This window comes from Mauremys mutica, chromosome 1 (assembly GCF_020497125.1).
Source record: "Mauremys mutica isolate MM-2020 ecotype Southern chromosome 1, ASM2049712v1, whole genome shotgun sequence".
NCBI classification, from domain to species: Eukaryota; Metazoa; Chordata; order Testudines; family Geoemydidae; genus Mauremys; species Mauremys mutica.
The window spans coordinates 313,962,585-313,981,273 of NC_059072.1; the positions used below are offsets into that span (position 1 = coordinate 313,962,585).

At 39.6% G+C, this 18,689-nt stretch overlaps 1 protein-coding gene across 6 annotated transcripts in view; it reads right to left on the reverse strand.

Moving 5' to 3' along the window:
* The window catches only part of NBEA (neurobeachin), an 842,868-nt gene that overhangs the window by 262,452 nt on the left and 561,727 nt on the right, over positions 1-18,689 (reverse strand). For all 6 annotated transcript variants that reach the window (XM_045015913.1, XM_045015904.1, XM_045015899.1 and 3 more), the window contains one exon: positions 11,334-11,477. In XM_045015913.1, the coding sequence (XP_044871848.1) occupies positions 11,334-11,477 (144 nt within the window). The remainder of the gene's footprint in view (positions 1-11,333; positions 11,478-18,689) is intronic.

Below are 18,689 nucleotides of genomic sequence, written 5' to 3' on the forward strand. Positions count from 1 at the left end.
TTAGGTAACCCAGCTGTGTAGGCATCAGTCCACTAGGGAGCTCAGTATCCAAAATGGATGGATAAGAATACACATTTTTAGGGACCGGGTGGAGGAGAAAGGCATGGTCAGAGGAGCTCTTCAAAGTTGTGCTTGGGAGTCATAAACTTTGACAGAATATTTTGGATAATGTGAAACCAAATTGATTAAAATGCTGAAATGCTTAAAAATAGGATGTTTCTGACATTGTTAATTTTGATATTTTCAAGTAGGAAACGGCTATGCAGCAGTTCTTTCTCTCTCTCTCTCTCTCTGTAGTTTATGACTGAATTTAAATTCAACTCATGTACAAAAATTATTTCCTACTTTACATGTTGATTTAAGGATCAAAATTTGAATATACAGCAGTCACAGACTGAAAATCTGGCTCAGTAAACTTTCCATATTTGGAACCACAAGACTAATATGGCTACAATAAAATAAAGGGCCAATGAAAACTCTGGCAGACTAGATTGTAAGGAATGGATGAAGAAATGCAACCTGCACTGGTCAGAGTGAGAAATTGATGAAACTGAGGAAAGGGGAAATCAAAAGATGTCCTATAGTATTCGTTAAAATTGGTCAAGAGAAAGCTATATGGAGTGCATAACTTAGCAGAAGATCTGTATAGTTGAGTCCTAGTAAAGAAAATTCCGTTGCAGATTTGGGGCACAAGAGATGCTACTAACATTGAATACATTTTAAAATGCATTTCTCCCCAAATTCAGTTTACAATTATATAAAAAATAGATTCAGTAAAAATCGTACTCAGGTTCTCCACCACCGAGGGTATTTATTTTTTTAATGAAGCTTTGTAATCTTGTAATTGTACCCCTAGTGTGGAAGCAAGACAGTTTTTACAACAGAATCTGGCCCTATGTAAGGCTCCTAAAATCTTGTCAGAAATGTAAATGAAGGATTGAAGATATCCCTTGCAGGCTAAATGATTTACTTGTTTATTTTAGATAACGTTACATAGTTTTAACATACTAGAACTTTTGGAACTGTTCCAATTTTCTCTCAACAAAAACAATTTTAATTGGAAATTGCTCAAAATTGTAATGATGTCTGTGATTGTGACTGAAACGAGACAAACAAGTAATTTTGCATAGGCCACCAAATAGATGTCGGTAACTTTTGCTTGCTATCAATCTCATCTGGATTTGAACAGATCTGGAAATGAAAGGCCCTGTATCTCATTAATAATACTACAAGCTGTCCAATTCCCATGATCCAACTTATTTTTCATAGCCCAGGGCAGGAAGTAAATGCATCCACTATGGGTATGTCTACACAGCGAATAAAAACCTGTGGCTGGTCCATCCCAGCTGACTTTTCCCTCTGCATATATTCTTGGAACCTCATCTACTCCCATCTTTATTTCCTCTCTCTCATTCATGCCCAGATATTACTCACTATTTAGAGACTGATCAAAAATATTGCCTGAACTACTTTGTCTGTCTGGTCCTAACTGTTAGTTCTGAAAGCTTACAAATGCCACATTACGGTGCAGCTGAAATGTATGCACATCATGGGACAACTCCCATGAGTAGAGTACCAGCATTGAGGGGTATAGCTTGTTCTGAAAGGATAGGTATGGGAAAAAAAAAGAGAAGTGTTGCACTGTATGTCAAGAACGTAGACACTTGCTCTGACATCCAAGAGAATGTGAGGGACAGACCTATTGAGAATCTCTGGGTGAGGATGACAAGGGAAAAGAACAGTAGCGATGTTATGGTGGGGGTCTATTACAGACCATCAAATCAGGAAGAGGAAGTGTTACAAGCAGGTAATAAGATTAGCTAACATACATGAGCTAGCATTAATGGGGGATTTTAACAGCCATGATATCTGTTGGAAGATTAGCACAGCAAAACATAATTTGTCCTGCAAATTCTTAGCATGTGTGTAGGGGACAACTTTCTGATTCAGAAAGTTGAAGAAACAACTAAGGGGTCATCCATTTTGGATCTGGTTTTGACCAACAGGGATGAATTAGCTGCGAATGTGAAGGTGGTTGGAAACTTGGGAGGAAGTGATCATGATCTGATAGAATTCAAGATCCTTTGGAAAGGAGGGCATGAGAACAGCAAAACAAGGATGCTCGACTTCAGAAAGGTAGATTTTAACTGACTAAGGCAAGGTCCAATGGAAAGACCAATTAGGAAGAAAAGGAGTTGACAGGGGCTGGCAGTTCTTAAAAGATGTAATACTAAAGCTCAACATCAAGCTAGTCTGATGCAGAGGAAAGATAGTTCAGTGGTTTGAGCATTGGCCTGCTAAACCCAGGTTTGTGAGCTCAATCCTTGAGGGGGCCAGTTGGGGATTTAGTTGGGGATTGGTCCTGCTTTGTGCAGAGGGTTGGATTAGATGACCTCCTGAGGTCCCTTCCAACTCTGATATTCTATGATGAAAGAATGCAGATTGGGATAAGTAAAAAACAAATCAGAGATCTTCTGACCAATTTGACTAAATTCAAAGCAGCCGGACAATTTTGGTCACAAAGCTGGAGGAGGGGGGATACTTGCCAATACTTTGGAGGATAGAGCTAGAATTCAGAGGTGTCTTGATAAATTCGAGAACTGGGCTATAGACAACACAATGCAATTCAGCAAAGATAAAAATAAGGTGCTACACTTAGGAAAGAAAAATGAAATGCACAAATACATAAAGGGGCAAAACTAGCTTGGCAGCAGCACTGCTGCAAAGGATCTTGGAGTTCTGGTGGATCACAACTTCAACATGAGTCAGCAATGTGATGCTGTTGCAAAAAAAGAAAAGGGGGGCAACCTAAAATTGCATTAGTTTAACAGAAGCATAGCATGTAAGTCATGGGAGGTGATAGTATGGCTGTACTTGGCGCTAGTTAGGCCTCAGCTGGAGTACTGTGTACAATTTTGGTCACCAATATATAGAAAGGATGTAGAGAAACTAGAAAGGATCTAGAGACGAGAGACCAAGATGATTAAAAGGATAGAATGCAAGACATATGAGCAAAGGCTGAAGGAAGTGAGTATGTTTAGTTCGGGAAAGAAGAGAGTGAGGGGGATATGATAGTAATCTTCAAAGACTTGAAAGACTGCCATAAAAAATAGAGAAGAGTTTTTCTCTTTTGCCATAGAGGGCAGAACAAGAGGCATTGGGTTCAACCTACAGCATAGTAAATTTTTCCTGAGATTTAATCTAAATCTGCTAACTGTAAGAACAGTAGGACAATGGAATCTCCTTCACTGAAGGTTTACAAAAGGAGGCTGGATAGCTATTTGTCTTGGATGGTTTAGACACAACAAATCCTGCACCTTGGCAATGGGTTAGACTAGATGGCCCTTGTGGTCCTTTCTAACTTTAGGATTCATGGGACACAGAATCTTTCCAAAGGTTCACTAAGGCCAAATTCTGCCCTCAGATGTGTGCACAAGCTCTTACTGAAGTCAATGGCAATTGTATACATGCAGCAGAGGTCTGAATGTATTCCTAAAACTTTAAACTGACGTAATCCAGGTGGTTTGAAATTTATTTTAATCTGTTCTCCAGTTTCTAGTTTAGCTTGATATATATATCTCTATCTATATATAGAGATATATATATTTAAAAAAAAAGGTTGTAAAGACAATACTAATGATTGGATAATACATATTCCACATTGAAAGTATAAACTTACCATGAAGTAACATACCAATATATTTTTCATTATGAAAAAAATAATTTACTTAGAGAAAAACAAATTATTAGTAAATTTGCATATTTAAGCTCCTAGATGAAATTACAACATTAGAAAATGGAAAAGAAAAAAAACTACTAAGGATACAGAAGAGTTAGGGATTATCACTTAACTACAACTGGTTTGATTGCAATACCATTGATTAACAATTTATTATTAGAAACTGGCTACAATAGACTGGACTATCATAGTCATTAGTTCTCACAAACATGTGACTTGCCTCTTGAAGTGAATGGTCTGGGAAGGAAAGGAGCTAAAATTGAAACAGAAAATGGTAAAATATTTAATATGTAAATACTAAGAAAATAAAAACAAAAGTTTTGATAATTGAACATGCCACAAAATCCTGTTAAAATACTCCTGCAATTGAAAATCTTGAGACAAAACACAAATTTTCTTTGAATCCATCATGCACACAAAATGAAGTAATTCTGTGTGAGCAATGAAATCCACTACATCACTGCTATTAATTAAAACCGAAAACAAATACTCTTAAGAAGATTCAATCTAAGTTATCCTCATTGTGACATATGGAATACTAGGCTTATCTAATGACTAAGATCCAGAATGCAATTATTTAAAAAATATGACATGTCATATGTAATGTATAGAAGTATGTTCTATAACAGGGATCGGCAACCTTTGGCACGTGGCCCATCAGGGAAATCCGCTGGCAGGCCAGGACGGTTTGTTTACCTGCAGCATCCGCAGGTTCGGCCAATTGCAGCTCCCACTGGTTGTGGTTCACCATTCCAGGCCAATGGGGGCTGCAGGAAGTGGCGCGGGCCGAGGGATGTGCTTCCCTGGATCTTAGTCATTAGATAAGCCTAGTTCTACAATGATTTGTGCAGTATGGTTGATGAAAAGCTATGAAGGAAAGTCTCTGGAATGAAAGATACTTAAAGTCCACTCATGTGAGTGTTTGCAAGTTTGGGCCCATAGTCAGGGTCGGCTCTGGCTTTTTTACTGCCCCAAGCAAAAAAAAAAAGGGGGGGGCAGAGTGGCAAAGCAGGGGGGAAAAACCAAAAACACGGCGCGGCCGGAGCAGCAAAGCGGGGGTGGGGTGGGGGGTGAAAACAAAACAAAAACACGGCACAGCCAGAGCGGCAAAGTGTGGGAGGGGCTGAGAGAGAAGGGAGGCGGCCAGCACTTCAGCGGGGCACTCACCCCGCAGCCCTGACCGCCACGCCGCCTGCCGGGAGGGCTCTGCACCGCTCTGGTCGGCGGGGAGGGAAGGACACGGGCTGCCCTGCCGAGTTTGCTGCAGGGCACTCCCCTCCTCCGCACTGCCGCCCCCTACAGGGTGGCTGGAGCAACGAACAAACAAAAAAAAAAGCGGCCATGCTGCCCTAGGTTTGGGTGGAATGCCGCCCCAAGCACAAGCTTGCTCGGCTGGTGCCTGGAGCCGGTCCTGCCCATAGTCTGTTTCAACTTTCCTTAGCATTTTTCGGTTTTGTTTTACTTTGAAAATCAAGATATTACAATATTTATATTTTCTGAGTGAAAAGTTTTCTAATAACTAATGTCTCTCTATATTTAGAGTTGTACTGTTTTAATAAAATGTGTTTTTTTAAACTGATTGAGTTAAATGTGTACAAAAGCCTGTGTGGGCACTCTTAATTCTATTTTTACTTGGTTTATATTGATTTAGTTTAACTTAATTCTTTAGTGAGTCAAGCTAAATCAATATAACCCAGGTTTAAATTGAATTCAGAGTGTCCATGTAGGGTTATGGACCCATTTAAGTAATTCATTTTTTTAAACTGACCAAGTTAAACCAGTACATCTTTGAATAAAGACATGCCTAAGTGTGGGTCTTCTCTGAAAAGTAGAAGTAAATGGCATTGTGGAGTCCTATATTTACTGTGTTTCAACAACTTCCAGATCAAATGTGTTCAGTTTACAGATAAACATGTTATTTTCAGTGCTAAACCCTGAAACCTGAACCTGAGATCTGAAAGTCAAGCTGCGTTCTTTATTTCTCACTCCACCACCAATTCTAAAGGATTAACAGTCCCAATACGGTCCTTAATGAGACTTTGCAAATCCATGGCCTTCAATGCCTGCGTCACAGAGTTAAACTCTTCAGGGAAGGGTCTATCAGTATTTGTACAGTGTCAAGCACAATGGGGTCCTAGGGTTGTCAACAGTCCCTTATTGCAAGGGACATCCCTTATTTTTTCATCTCTGTACAAGATTGGGAGTGGTTGAGTTCTGTAAAAAGCAACAAGAAATACCCCAGGTGAATTTAGGAGAGTACTACTACTACTACTACTTATTATTATTATTAATACTACTACTGATGATGATGATCGAGAGGAGGAGTGAGCCACAGGTGCTAAGAAATCAGCCCCTTATTTTTAAAATACAATGTTGGCAACCCTAGTCCTCATCATGATAGGTCTCAAATATTACCGTAATATAAATAATAATCATAATAAAGGATTGTTCCTGGAACTTTGTACAACTCTGTGCATAGTTAAGAGCTGAGTGAAATTCTGAATTCCTATCCACTGGGAAATTCCTATATTTCAGTATTTGTTTTCATCCCAAATTGGGAGAGAAAAAAAATCAAAATTATTCATGGAATGGAATTCCAACAAATTCCAATTTGGAGTCAAAACATTTCATTTTGACATTTTTGATCAAAACAAAAGATTTTGACATTCCCTAAGTCAGAATGTTTTGGGTTGTTGAACTGATTTTAAATGCTTCATTTTGAGTCAGTTAAATATTAAACTACACTTTCCCACAGTGGTGCATTACCTCATGGCAGTTGTGGCTTGGAAGTCTGATGTCCCCATTTTCCCTTATGGGCCAGGAGCCCTAGCTGGACTACATATCTCATAATGCATCCAGAGTCATGGGTCTCACAATGCACCATGTAGCTTGATCAGAGGGAAATCTGAATTGCATTATGGGAGATTTAGTTCTCTGGGGAGCAGAAGGGGAGAAGGGGGCCCAAACTACAACTCCCATAAAGCAATGCACTGACAGGGAAATGTAGTTTAATATTTGGTTGAACTGATTTTAAACAAAACATTTCAGGTTACTTCAAAAAATGAAATATTCTGATGTGTGTCAAACCAGAACATTTAGATTTGGAAGAAACTGCATTTCCCCATAAGAAAATCATTTGTATGGATAATTCCCAATCAGCTCTATTCATAACATATGAACATATGAAGAGAAAGATCATTTACTCCACTCTCAATTGTGTTTGCTCTGCTAACAGGAATAAAAGGTAGTAAACTTACTTTAGGGTACGTCTACCCTTCAATAAAACACTTGTGCCAACTTTCTAATTGCAGAAAACCAAACACCCTTGCTTGGCCCCTGCCCCGCCTCCGGCTCACTCTATCCCCTTCCCTCCGCAGCTCATTTTCACTGTACTGGGACAGGGTGAGGGCTCTGGCTGGGGGTGCGGACTCTGGGGTGGGGCTGGGGATGAAAGGGCTGTGGGGGGTGGAGTGAGGGGTTTGGAGTGTGGGAGGGGGCTCTGGGCTGTGGCAGGGGTTTGTGGTGCAGGAGGGGAAGGGGGTGCAGGCTCCAGAAGGGAGTTTTGGTGCAGGAGGGGGCTCAGATCTGGGGCAGGGGGTTGGGGCACGAGGGGCGGGGGTTCAGGCTCCAGGTGGCACTTACCTCAGGCAGCTCCCAGGAAGCTGCAACAAGTCTCTCTGGCTCCTAGGTGGAGGATGGCCAAGGGGCTCTGTGCGCTGCCACCACCTGCAGGCGCTGCCCCTGCAGCTCCCATTGACCATGGTTCCTGGCCAATGGAAGCTGCAGAGCTGGTGCTCATGGTGGGGGCAGCACACAGAGCTCCCATGGCTGTCACTGAGCTGGAGGGACATGCTGGCCACTTCCTGGGAGCCATGCAGAACCGGGCTGGGAGCCTGACAGCGCTGCTGCAGCCAACCGGACTTTAACAGCCCGGTCAGCAGTGCTGACCAGAGATGCCAGGGTCCCTTTTTGACTGGGTGTTCTGGTTGAAAACCGGACATCTGGCAACCCTAGGACCCTCCCCATTGTGGGGTCTCAGATCCCAGAGGCTAGCCCAAGCCCAAACGTCTACACTGTAATTTTATAGCCCCACAGCCCGAGCCCTGCGAACCCAAGTTACCTCACCTGGGCCAGCCATAGCTGGTTTCTTGCACTGTAGATATACCCTAAATCACTAAAGGAAGCAGATGTGTCTCTTGGTATATTTCGGTGACAGGTGTAGGAAAGGCATAGACAAGGTGTAGAATTTTTACAGAAGAGAACTACACTTCTGTTTTTTCCAAGAAAGAAAGAATGGTTGGTCTTGCTTCTGTGGGGTATAGTCTTGGCAGGGCTGTGGGTTCTAATTTTTCTCATGCAGAAAAATAGCTAACAGTTGTCTTTTTTTATTTAGGTTGCTAGGTGTTTTGGAATCACCCTGTGAGCGTGACGACCTTTGGAAAACAGTTTTCTTATCTAGTGTAAAATCCTGCAGTAAATAATTCTAGTGATTGGTGGAGCTGACACAGCATCAGGAGGATGTTTTCTGACAATTAACTCCTGCATTTATTTTCTCTCCACAGCCCTCCCCCTTCTCCTCCTACCCTTGACTTAGGGTACGTCTTCACTACCCGCAGTATCGGCGGGTAGTAATCGATTTCTCGGGGTTCGATATATCGCGTCTCATCTAGATGCGATATATCGATCCCTGAACGTGCTCATGTCGACTCCGTAACTCCACCAACGCGAACGGCAGTAGCGGAGTCGACATGGGAAGCCGCGGACGTCGATCCCGTGCTGTGAGGACAGTAAGTAATTTGATATCAGATACTTCGACTTCAGCTACGTTATTCACGTAGCTGAAGTTGCGTATCTTATATCGATTTTCCCCCATAGTGTAGACCTGCCCTTAGTTTCAAGGATTTGGGTTAGTTTGAGGGTAAAAATGAAATTATGGGTTTTTGTTTTGTTTTGTTTTTTGGTTGGTGTGTGCACCTGTGTACTGCTGCCACATTTCTTGCCACTACTTTCATATGGTCAGAAAGCCTCCCCTATATTATATGGTACAGCAGCATTTGTCCTACTAGAAGTGACAATTGCAGAAAGGAGACTAACTAAGAGGTAGTAATACTTCTGAAGTCCCTTGATGGTGTAGCTGAGACACTACCTGATATTATACAAGAGGCCAAAGATGATGGGATCCACTTTTTAGAAGATGGCACTAACTTGTGTATTTGACATTCAGATTTACTTATGGAAGTGCCTTGCAAGCATTCACGCAAATTGCTGACATTCCTAAGGCAGATTTCCTGGCAGTGTTTAAGATGTTAATTTTTATCAATATCCATAATCCACATTTGAATTATATAGGGCAGGGGTTCTCAAACTTCATTGTACTATGACCCCATTCTGACAACAAAAATTACTACACAACTCCAGAAGAGGAGATGGAAGCCTCAGCCTTCCTGAACCCCGCCTCCCTGGGAATGGGAGGGGCAAAGCCAAAGCCACAGGGCTTCAGCACCAGGCAGAGGACCTGTAACCTGAATCGTTCCACCCAGGGCTGAAGCCCTCAGGCTTCGGCCCTGGGCAGTGTGGCATGCGCTTTGGCCCCAGCAAGTATAAGCCAGCCCTGTCAACCTCATTAAAATGGGGTCGCGACTCACTTTGGGGTCCCAACCCACAGTTTGAGAACCGCTGATATAGGGAAAGAGCTAAACTCTTAGGGAGGAGGGTCATATTCATCTGCATCTCTGAGACCAGAAACATAGGACCCCTCCCCCAAAGTGTGAGTTTCTTAAAGAAGGATAGGACCATGAGGCATGCCTTGCATCTCAGTGTTTTGACTAGCAGGACAGTGTCAAGTATGTACAAGAGCCTACGGTTTGCAGAGGGATTCTAGGGACTTTCAAGATGCATAACAGCTTTATCAGATTACCATGCAGGTTAAATCAACATTTTAATATAGCTGCATACTGTAGCCTTTAAACCATAGCAATTGTATATAAGTATTTATCTGGGGTGTATGTCAAAGGTGGAGCTTGATAGAGATGCCTCCGACCTCTCTCTGCTATTAAATGAAACCTACCAAAGGAATCTAGATTAAGCGATCGCATTAGCTGTCTAAACTTACTATTTTACCAAGGTGAGACAGCAAGGTGTTCAGTGATGGGTACAAAAATGGACATTTCTAAACAGATAAATATTGAGTTGCCATACTGACTGTTGATGATTATATTGTTTATTAGTTGGTCCCAACATGAGTTTTTTTATAATTTAATTTCAAACTGCTAGACTAACTTCATTCATTATTTTTTGTCATTCATGCATGATCTAATTTCTGACTTCCAATTTCCACTGCCTGTGACATCAGAAAGAAGTACTGGAGTAAGGAGAACTTAATCTTAAACCCAGTGATGTTTCAAGTTTCTCCTTCAATATATCACAAAATCCCCATTTCCCCAGTCACAGTGCAAATTAACAAATATATCTTCCATAGTAAAATTAATCTTTTAATACCGATACCTCATTCCAGGTACATTTCTCATATTTTCATTCCACATGAGATAACACACTGGAGAATGTATTAATTCCAAAAGTGTCATTATTTCATACATCTTCCACAACAGGTAACATGGTGCTTCAATGCAGAACATGTAAGAACTCACTGGAACACAATTCCAGAAGTGAATCTAAGACCTGACCACACACCGCCACTCCAATGGAATGTGTTGATACCAAGAGTTCTACTCACTCCCAACTTGCATTCTGACCAACAATGTTCATTCCTTAGTTGCAGCTTCACCCCTTTTTCAATCTCTGCTTGCAGCCAGGAAGCCTCCCCTTTCCCATTCTACTACTGTGACAGAGAGTATATGCTGCTCTTCAGTCCCTCTGGTTTCACTGAGAGGTGGCTATAGGGGAGAGTGCAGGAGCAGAGAGCCCTCAACAACATAATTTGATCTAGTGGAGGGGTTCTCAGACTTTTGTACTGGTGACCCCTTTCACAAAGCAAGCCTCTGAGTGCGACCCCCCCTTATACATTAAAAACACTTTTTTATATATTTAACACCATTATAAATGCTGGAGGCAAAGCGGGGTTTGGGGTGGAGGCTGACAGCTCGCAACCCCCCATGTAATAACCTCGTGATCCCCTGAGGGGTCCCGACCCCCACTTTGAGAACCTCTAATCTAGTGGGAGAAGTGGCTGTGGAAACTGGGGAAATGGAAATACACTCAACAATCTCCTGACTTAAAAAAAAACAAGTTCTGAGAGTATTTTTCCTCCTCGTTTCAACTGTTCTGGTCTTCCATTCTGGTCTTTTAGCAGTTCAACAAGGTGCAGTAGGAACAGTACTCAGGGCTTTGCTTAATCCCCACTGGGCTGGCAGAAGACCATTGTAGAAGGACTTATAACTTAATCAGTTACCTCAACTCACAGTAATAGAACATCTGTTGGACCCAGAATATCAGTAATCTGGTCCCATTGTAACTGTGAGCACTATCAGAAGTCCATTAAATAACTGTCAACACAGGGCACTGGTTACAGAGGTTAAAAGTTAAGATTTTTACATCATCTATTTATTGATACCATGTTAGTGATAAAAAAAATTACCTGCAAGGTTGTCAATCTCTTTCTCTTGGAGCAGACTGACAGCATCATCATCTCCTTCCAGCATGAGCTCGGTTTCTGCATTCTGATTTACCACAGCCTGACTTCGGAAAGTTTTCTTTGACTTTACTACATCTTCTTCAGTGCCTAAATACAAGTTAAAATACTGTGAACTTAGGTAAATGTTTATTTTTTGTATAAAACACGAATACACCAACTACAGTACTACCATAAGTCCTGTACATTAAAAAGAAAATAATATAGTTTTTTAAAAGTACTTATTTAAAAAGGTAGAACATTTGAAAGAGATAAATTGTATGAAACTTTTAGCAAGGATTATGGAATGTGCATCCTCGGTCTGTCTTTTGAATAACCTGTGACTTTGAAACAGGTTTTGCTTTTTAAATATTCTTTCCTTCTTTTCAATAATTCATATTTTGTTTGTCTTCTATATTTCTCCTACAACTTCCCCGAGTGGGGGTGCATGTAGCAGGAGCTGTTCTTGCACTTCTGGAGTCCTGCCTCCCAGTAACCTCCCAGATACAGTCCCGACCAGTTCCTCTCTGAGCGAAGAGATGCTGTTAGGCATTTGGAACTTTAAGAGTTTCTCCTGATTTGTCTGTAATTATTTCACTAAGTCATAAGCAAAGGTGGGACAGGATGGAGGAGTGAGAGACAAAAAGGATAAATTCAGCATGGGGTAGTAATGAGCTGTGACCATTTCAGGTGTTCAGGAGAGAGACAAAAAAGGAAAGGTGAAAGGGGATGATTTTCTTAAATTAAAAAACAAAACAAAAAAGCCCTGCAAAAATCTTGGTACAAAGAAGACACATGCCAATTACACATTGTGTGTTTTATCCCTTCTCCCCTGTCTACATCCATTTTTATCTACTTAAATTGGCAGCTTTTCAGAGCATCTTACACTTTAGAGAGGCACATAGTAATTTTAAATAGTGCTCAAAAGTGTGCCAACTTGGTTTAAATGATAAAATTATAAAGGTGATTAACTCTTCTTAAAACAAGTATAGAGATATTAATAACATTTAATTGAAAGAACTGGAGATGGCTAGTCCAGACAAAGCATGCTTACTCTGGTACCCTTTACATAACATTGTGAGGTCAGCAAAACAATTCTTTCACAATTTGAGACAAATCATAAGTCTTTTTTCCCCCCAGAGATAACAGACTCATAGCAGTTCTCAATGCCAGTATGCTTTCTGTTACTATCCCCGCTTTTTCACAGGAAAATTAATAAAAAGGTTATATATCATATACATCCTCACTTATCTTTATACGTCTCCACCTTGGACTCCTAGATATTAATCTTAGTAATGAACTGACTTTTTTAAGGATACACGGTAGTTACTAGCTTCTTTTTAGTGTTTAGCTCTGAAAATGGAACCTCTTCTTTGGGGTTTTCTATCTAAGGATTACGGCACCCAAAACAGAATGATTAATATTAATGTACTGCATATCAATCTACAATTTATCATTTCCTAATTTGGTTGTGAGAACTAAGAATCAAGTCTAATCTTCCCTAGGTGTAGTATAATTTAGACATTTGTTTCCTATTTGGCTGGATCTTTACACCCATGCCAGAATTCTCATTGACGTTAGTGGGATCAAGATTTAACCCTATAATTATTTAAAGTAGATGTAAGGTGATGGGATGAAAACCTTGAAGACTGAAGTCCACTGTTCACTCACAGAACAGATACAGCCCAGGCACCAGAAGCATATCATCTCACCCTAGATTAGAGAGCACTATCTCTAGTTTCCATGTTCTTTCAATTGCTGCCATTTCAGTTGAGATTGTACAAAAGGGCTTCAATTAGCATCAACTGCAGTGATAGTTTTTATGATGTCACCTGAGCAACCAGAGCAAGACCATCAACTCATTTTGCATATGCCACTTAACACCTACCAAATGGCAACACCTTGCTGTTACTGCTGACCTGGTTTAAATTTGAACCAATGATCAAAAAGTGAAAGTCTTCAAATATCTAGCCAAGTACTACAATTTTAAAAATAAAAGTCCACAAAAAATGACTCGAGACAGAGTTTGGAAAGAGGGAGTAATGTAATACAGTAGCCTATCTAGTTTAGGTCACAAGTGCTGGGTGTTAACAGCTAAATTAGAACTTTGTGTATGTTTGACCCTATCATAAGACACATAACTTAGCATCACTTGCCACAAGTAGTCTCTGCTTCGAAACATCTTAGTATTGGAGTAGTGACAGTGCTGTAGACCCTGCCTGAGATGAACTGACAGCATGGCAGGAGGAAGTGTGCACAGATTGTTCCCCCACACTCTTCCTGGCTCTAGTGTATGTTATAAAAGCTTCTCACTTTCATAAGAACTGAAATTCTCCAAATTTAACAGTTGGGTATAATTGCAGATTAACTCCAGTTCACCAAAATTATTTATTCATGTGTGAAATTATCGTCTCATAAACCAACAAAAGTGTACTGCTGGTACCATGAGAACTTGAAGGCAAACCTCAGAAGCGGAGACTGAAATCTAGCCTATTGTAACTTGCCTGTCACACTGCCGGTAGTTATCCTGTTACAGAAATACTACAATACATCAACATAAGAAATGTAATGTAGTGGAAGGCACTAAGTTAGTTTGGCAAATTTGGATCTCAGCAATTTAGATAAATCTTTCTAAAATCAATTTTGTTTTACAATATTAAACATACATTTATCTACAAGAAATACAGCAAACTGTTCTGTTTTGGTTTGATAGAAGCTGCTTTGGGTTGTCTGTTCTTTAAATTTATCACTTTGTTGAGTGCACCTTAGTTTTGCTGTACTGTACCAAACATTTATCTAAATGAAAGTGTATGAGACCCAAAGTTGCCCTTCAATCACTATATCCTTTATGAATTAGAGTTCCATTTATCAAAATTACAGCAAGAAGAGGTAAGGTCTCGGAGGGCTGTCTCATTACAAGGCTTGTAAATACTGTCCTTACAAAGAAATGGTTTAACACCTAACAAATCAAAAACTGATTGGGAATAGAATTTATTTGAGATCATCTATCTTCAGAAGACTTGCCGTCTTGAGAGCACTTCTTGGCCTTTCTACCCATTCATCAAGAAATTAACAAGCGAATACCACAGACCACCAGATCTCCTTGGATCCTGAAATGTGAAATATGTTTAAAACAGATCTGTCACAGATGTTCTATTTTTATATTCTGGGATGACTTCAAAAGGCCTTAAAAATAAGAGAACCTCTCAAAATAGGAGTAAGAAGGAAAACAGCTTGTCTTTAAAAACAGGTAACACACTGAATAAAAAATTACTTGGCATGAAACTATGTTTCATACTGTTTGCAATGATATAAAAAGAGTGAGGAATAAATGAATATCCTTACATATTATATCTCAGCATTTTAGTATGAATTCTAAATATTTTTATCATAACTTTTTTCAAGTCCCAACAAAACTCCTCTGTAAAGAAACTAATTATAGTATTCTGTCATTATAAGACAGTTCTCAGGAGACAAGGAATGTGTGTTCTAAAGATACTCTGAATAATTAGGTAGCTAGCATCCAGAGGCTTTATATTAAAGTTACTTTTTAATGAGGTTCCATTGGAAAAAGATAGTAAAAAAATTAACAAAACAAATTGTTTAAAGTATGGCAAAAATTTGAAAATGTGGATGCCCAGAATTGAAGTCAACCAAAGCTATGGGTGCTCAAAACCTTGGGTAATCAGAGGGCTAATTAAGGGGCTAAATATCAGTTTACATTGCCATTTTCAATGACGCCAAAGGAAATGAGGTACTCAACTCTCACTGAAGTTTAGTGAGAGTTGGATCATGTACTCTCTTAGGCCAGGTCTACATTTTATTGCATGACAAACCAGAGTGTGAATGTGCAGTGCACCAGCACAGACACTGTTATAGAGCAGTAAAAGTTTTGGAGTGCAACAAAGGATATTATTGCACAGCAAGTTGTTGTGCTGTAGTTTCATATGCTGGCTGGCTGTGCAATAACTTACCATGTAGACAAGCCCTTAAGCTTCTTTGAAAATTCCAGCCACAGGATTCTGGATTCAGCGGAGCATTTAAACTTACGTTTAACTTGAAGCACTTGAGTAATCCCATCCCTATTCTGTTGAATAAAGATGGAAATACTAAAGTACTTCAAGTTAAGCATGTGCTTAAGTGCTTTACTGAATTGAAGCCTGGGTACCTATCTCTAGGCACCCAAGCTTTAAAATTTTGGCCTAAATTCGTATATTTAAATCCTTACATAAGGTTACTGCAGTTTCATGTTTGCATAAAGTGGATTCTTAAGAATCATATCCCTCAAAGAAAAATGAAAATTCACTTACAAAATTAGTTTTTCAAACAGCTATTATTTAACCCAAAATCCATTTCTGTCGTTCCATTTACTATCTTGGGCATTGTTCATAAGTGCATAAAATTCACATTGTTAAAACAAAAGGTGGCTTCCTATAGTAGTTACACTATATGTAAAAACAAGCAGAAAGCTCATTAAAAAAAAATCAAGACTATGTACTCACTCTCACTCCCATGAAAATATACATACTTTAATATTTCTGAAAAGCTGCAAAACGACAAACGTCATCTGTATAGAGTTGAGATTTTTTTAAAAATAAAAAATGAGGAAAAACAACTTGGGAATCCTCTCAAAATAAACATCTAAAAAATTCTAGGAAGACATGAATATCTCAATATAGATACAGCCTCTATAAACATTCCATGTAAACAATGAAATGTAAAAATTCATATATTTCTTCCGTTAGTAAATAATCTATTTTGTTTGGTTGCAGAGGTTTTTATTGTTGTAACATCTGTATTTTCCCTCTCCGTTTTCAATAAAACTAGTAAATTCCAAGTTGGATTCTTCTGGTCACAGCAGATATTACATATGAAGTTAACTTGCCGAGTTCCAACCCTACAAACAATGCCTTTCTAGAATAGGGTTGCCAATCCTCCAGGATTGCCCTGGAGTCTCCAGGAATTAAAGATTAATCTTTAATTAAAGATTATGTCATGTGATGGAACCTCCCAGAATACATCCATCCAAAATTGGCAACCCTATTCTTGATTAAGATTTAAACATGTACCATGAACATAATTTGTGGTTCATTACAAGGAGTACTATAATGTTCAGGATAAATGTAAAAGAAAAAATTCTGAACCATATACATCACCCAATGTTTAATATCTATTAAAACACAGTATTTTTAAACATACCTCATTTTATTTTAAATATAAAGGGAAATATTATTAATTTTAAAAGAAGTTTGTTTGGTAGGTATGGTACTAGCAAAAGGAAACTACTGCTTCTTACAAAGTTGATTCCACAGTTTACTTCAGTGAATTACAGATAAGACAATTTATGCAGAGAACTCGCTTTCATCTTTGAAAAGGGTTGGCAGAATGGAAAGTTAACCCCATTTTAATGTTACCTAAATGTACTGACAGGAAATTCTAATGTTTCCAAACATCTGGAAATCAGCTTCATGGGATGGTGCTCTTCTTTTATTTAAGAATGTTTTTTCATATATTGTCTTTTACAGCTTTATGTGGCTTCTAAAGAGCATTTTGACAGAAGTAGTCTGTCCATTTTACAGCAAAATGCTGCATTTAATTAAAAATTCTCTTTTATAGAAGGTAAAGAAAAGTTTTTGTGAACTTCAGCTCCCCTGGGAAACTTTCTAAAAAAGGGGTGGTTTTCCTCCTCAAAGTGCACTGACATGTACTGCTTTGTAAAACACTGCTTTTTGTTGTTGCATTTTTAGTCTCTAAGATGGTTTTTAATTTCCAATTAAACAAGGGAACTAAGGAATTAGTTCCTCTCAAGAGATGATGTCATATGTGATGACATGAACCATGAAACGATATCATGAGTAACATATAACAAATCTCATAAGTTTGAAAGACTTGGGTAGGTAAAATGTAAGATTATTTCAAAAGCAGACAGAATTAAAATGTTATCTACCGTTTTTACGTTAAGCCATGTTCTGCAAGATACATGAACATACTACAGGAAAAGCTTCAGAGTGTCAGTGTATAAGTGATTTTTTTTCCTGATTTATATATCACATAGTTGAGAATCCTGCCTCCAGTAACCATATTCAAGAGATTAGGTAGGCATTGGGGATCACTGTGGGGTCCAGGCTGTGGAGCATAGCTACTTAATAGCCCATTTGCTCCCCTTCACCAAGACCAGTAGGTCTGGCGAATCTCCATGCTCCCTATCTCCCATATATATTAACCCCTGTTGTGCATTTATATGCCTGGAGCCCCAGGGAGCTGGATTGACTGCATGTAAAGGGTGTGATGTGCACTCCTGTACATGTTCACAAAACCTGCCCTCCTTTTTTTCCTCAGCAGATTATCACTTGTGCTACAATTGGGCCCTCCATACCTGCAGAGACGGTTAGGATTTGCCCATTAGAGTTATAATATTATAATAACAGGGGTCAGCAACCTCTGGCACACGGCTCACCAGGGGCTGGGCCAGTTTGTTTACCTGCCACGTCAGCAGGTTCGGCGGACCGCGGCTCCCACTGGCCGTGGTTTGCCGTCCCAGGCCAATGGGGGTGGCGGGAAGCTGCGGCCAGCACATCCCTTACCCGTGCCGCTTCCCGCTGCTCCCATTGGCCTGGGACGGTGAACCGCGGCCAGTGGGAGCCGTGGTCTGCCAAACCTGCTGATGTGGCAGGTAAACAAAGTGGCCTGGCCCACCAGGGTCCTTACCCTGGCGAGCTGGGTGCCAGAGTTGCTGACCCCTTTATTATAATATGTTTCTGAAACTGCGTAACATTGACTGACATAGAATTATTTTCTGGGAAGACCATAATGGTGACTATTCTCAAGGGAAGCCTGTATCTTAATAGGCTGAAGTTAAGTATTGCCACAGGAACTTAAATTATATTACATTTCAATGATTAAAAATCTCTGAAGAAATGAGGGAGAAAAACCTATCTGGACATGAAAAATTATTATATACTTATAAAGGATACTGCACTCTTAACAAAAAGAAATTTAAAAAATATCAAATTGTTAAAAAAACAACTGGTTTTAGGATACAATTACAGACAAAACCAGAAAGCATCAATAAAAAAGTTTGTCCTGCTTTTTTATAGCTAATAGCTTATGTTTTGATCTTGTCCTCTAACAGTAACATACTATACTCTTTGTCATTGTGTAGTTTGTAAATTAATACTTTATTCTTATATGCCACTTTTTCTTCTGTCAAACCCAAAACCTTTTACATTAGTAAGTACATATCTCCATGGTAATTGTTACTCTTGGGAAACAGAGCCATAGAGGTTAAACAACTTGCCCAAGGTCAAAATCAGTGAGTTGTGC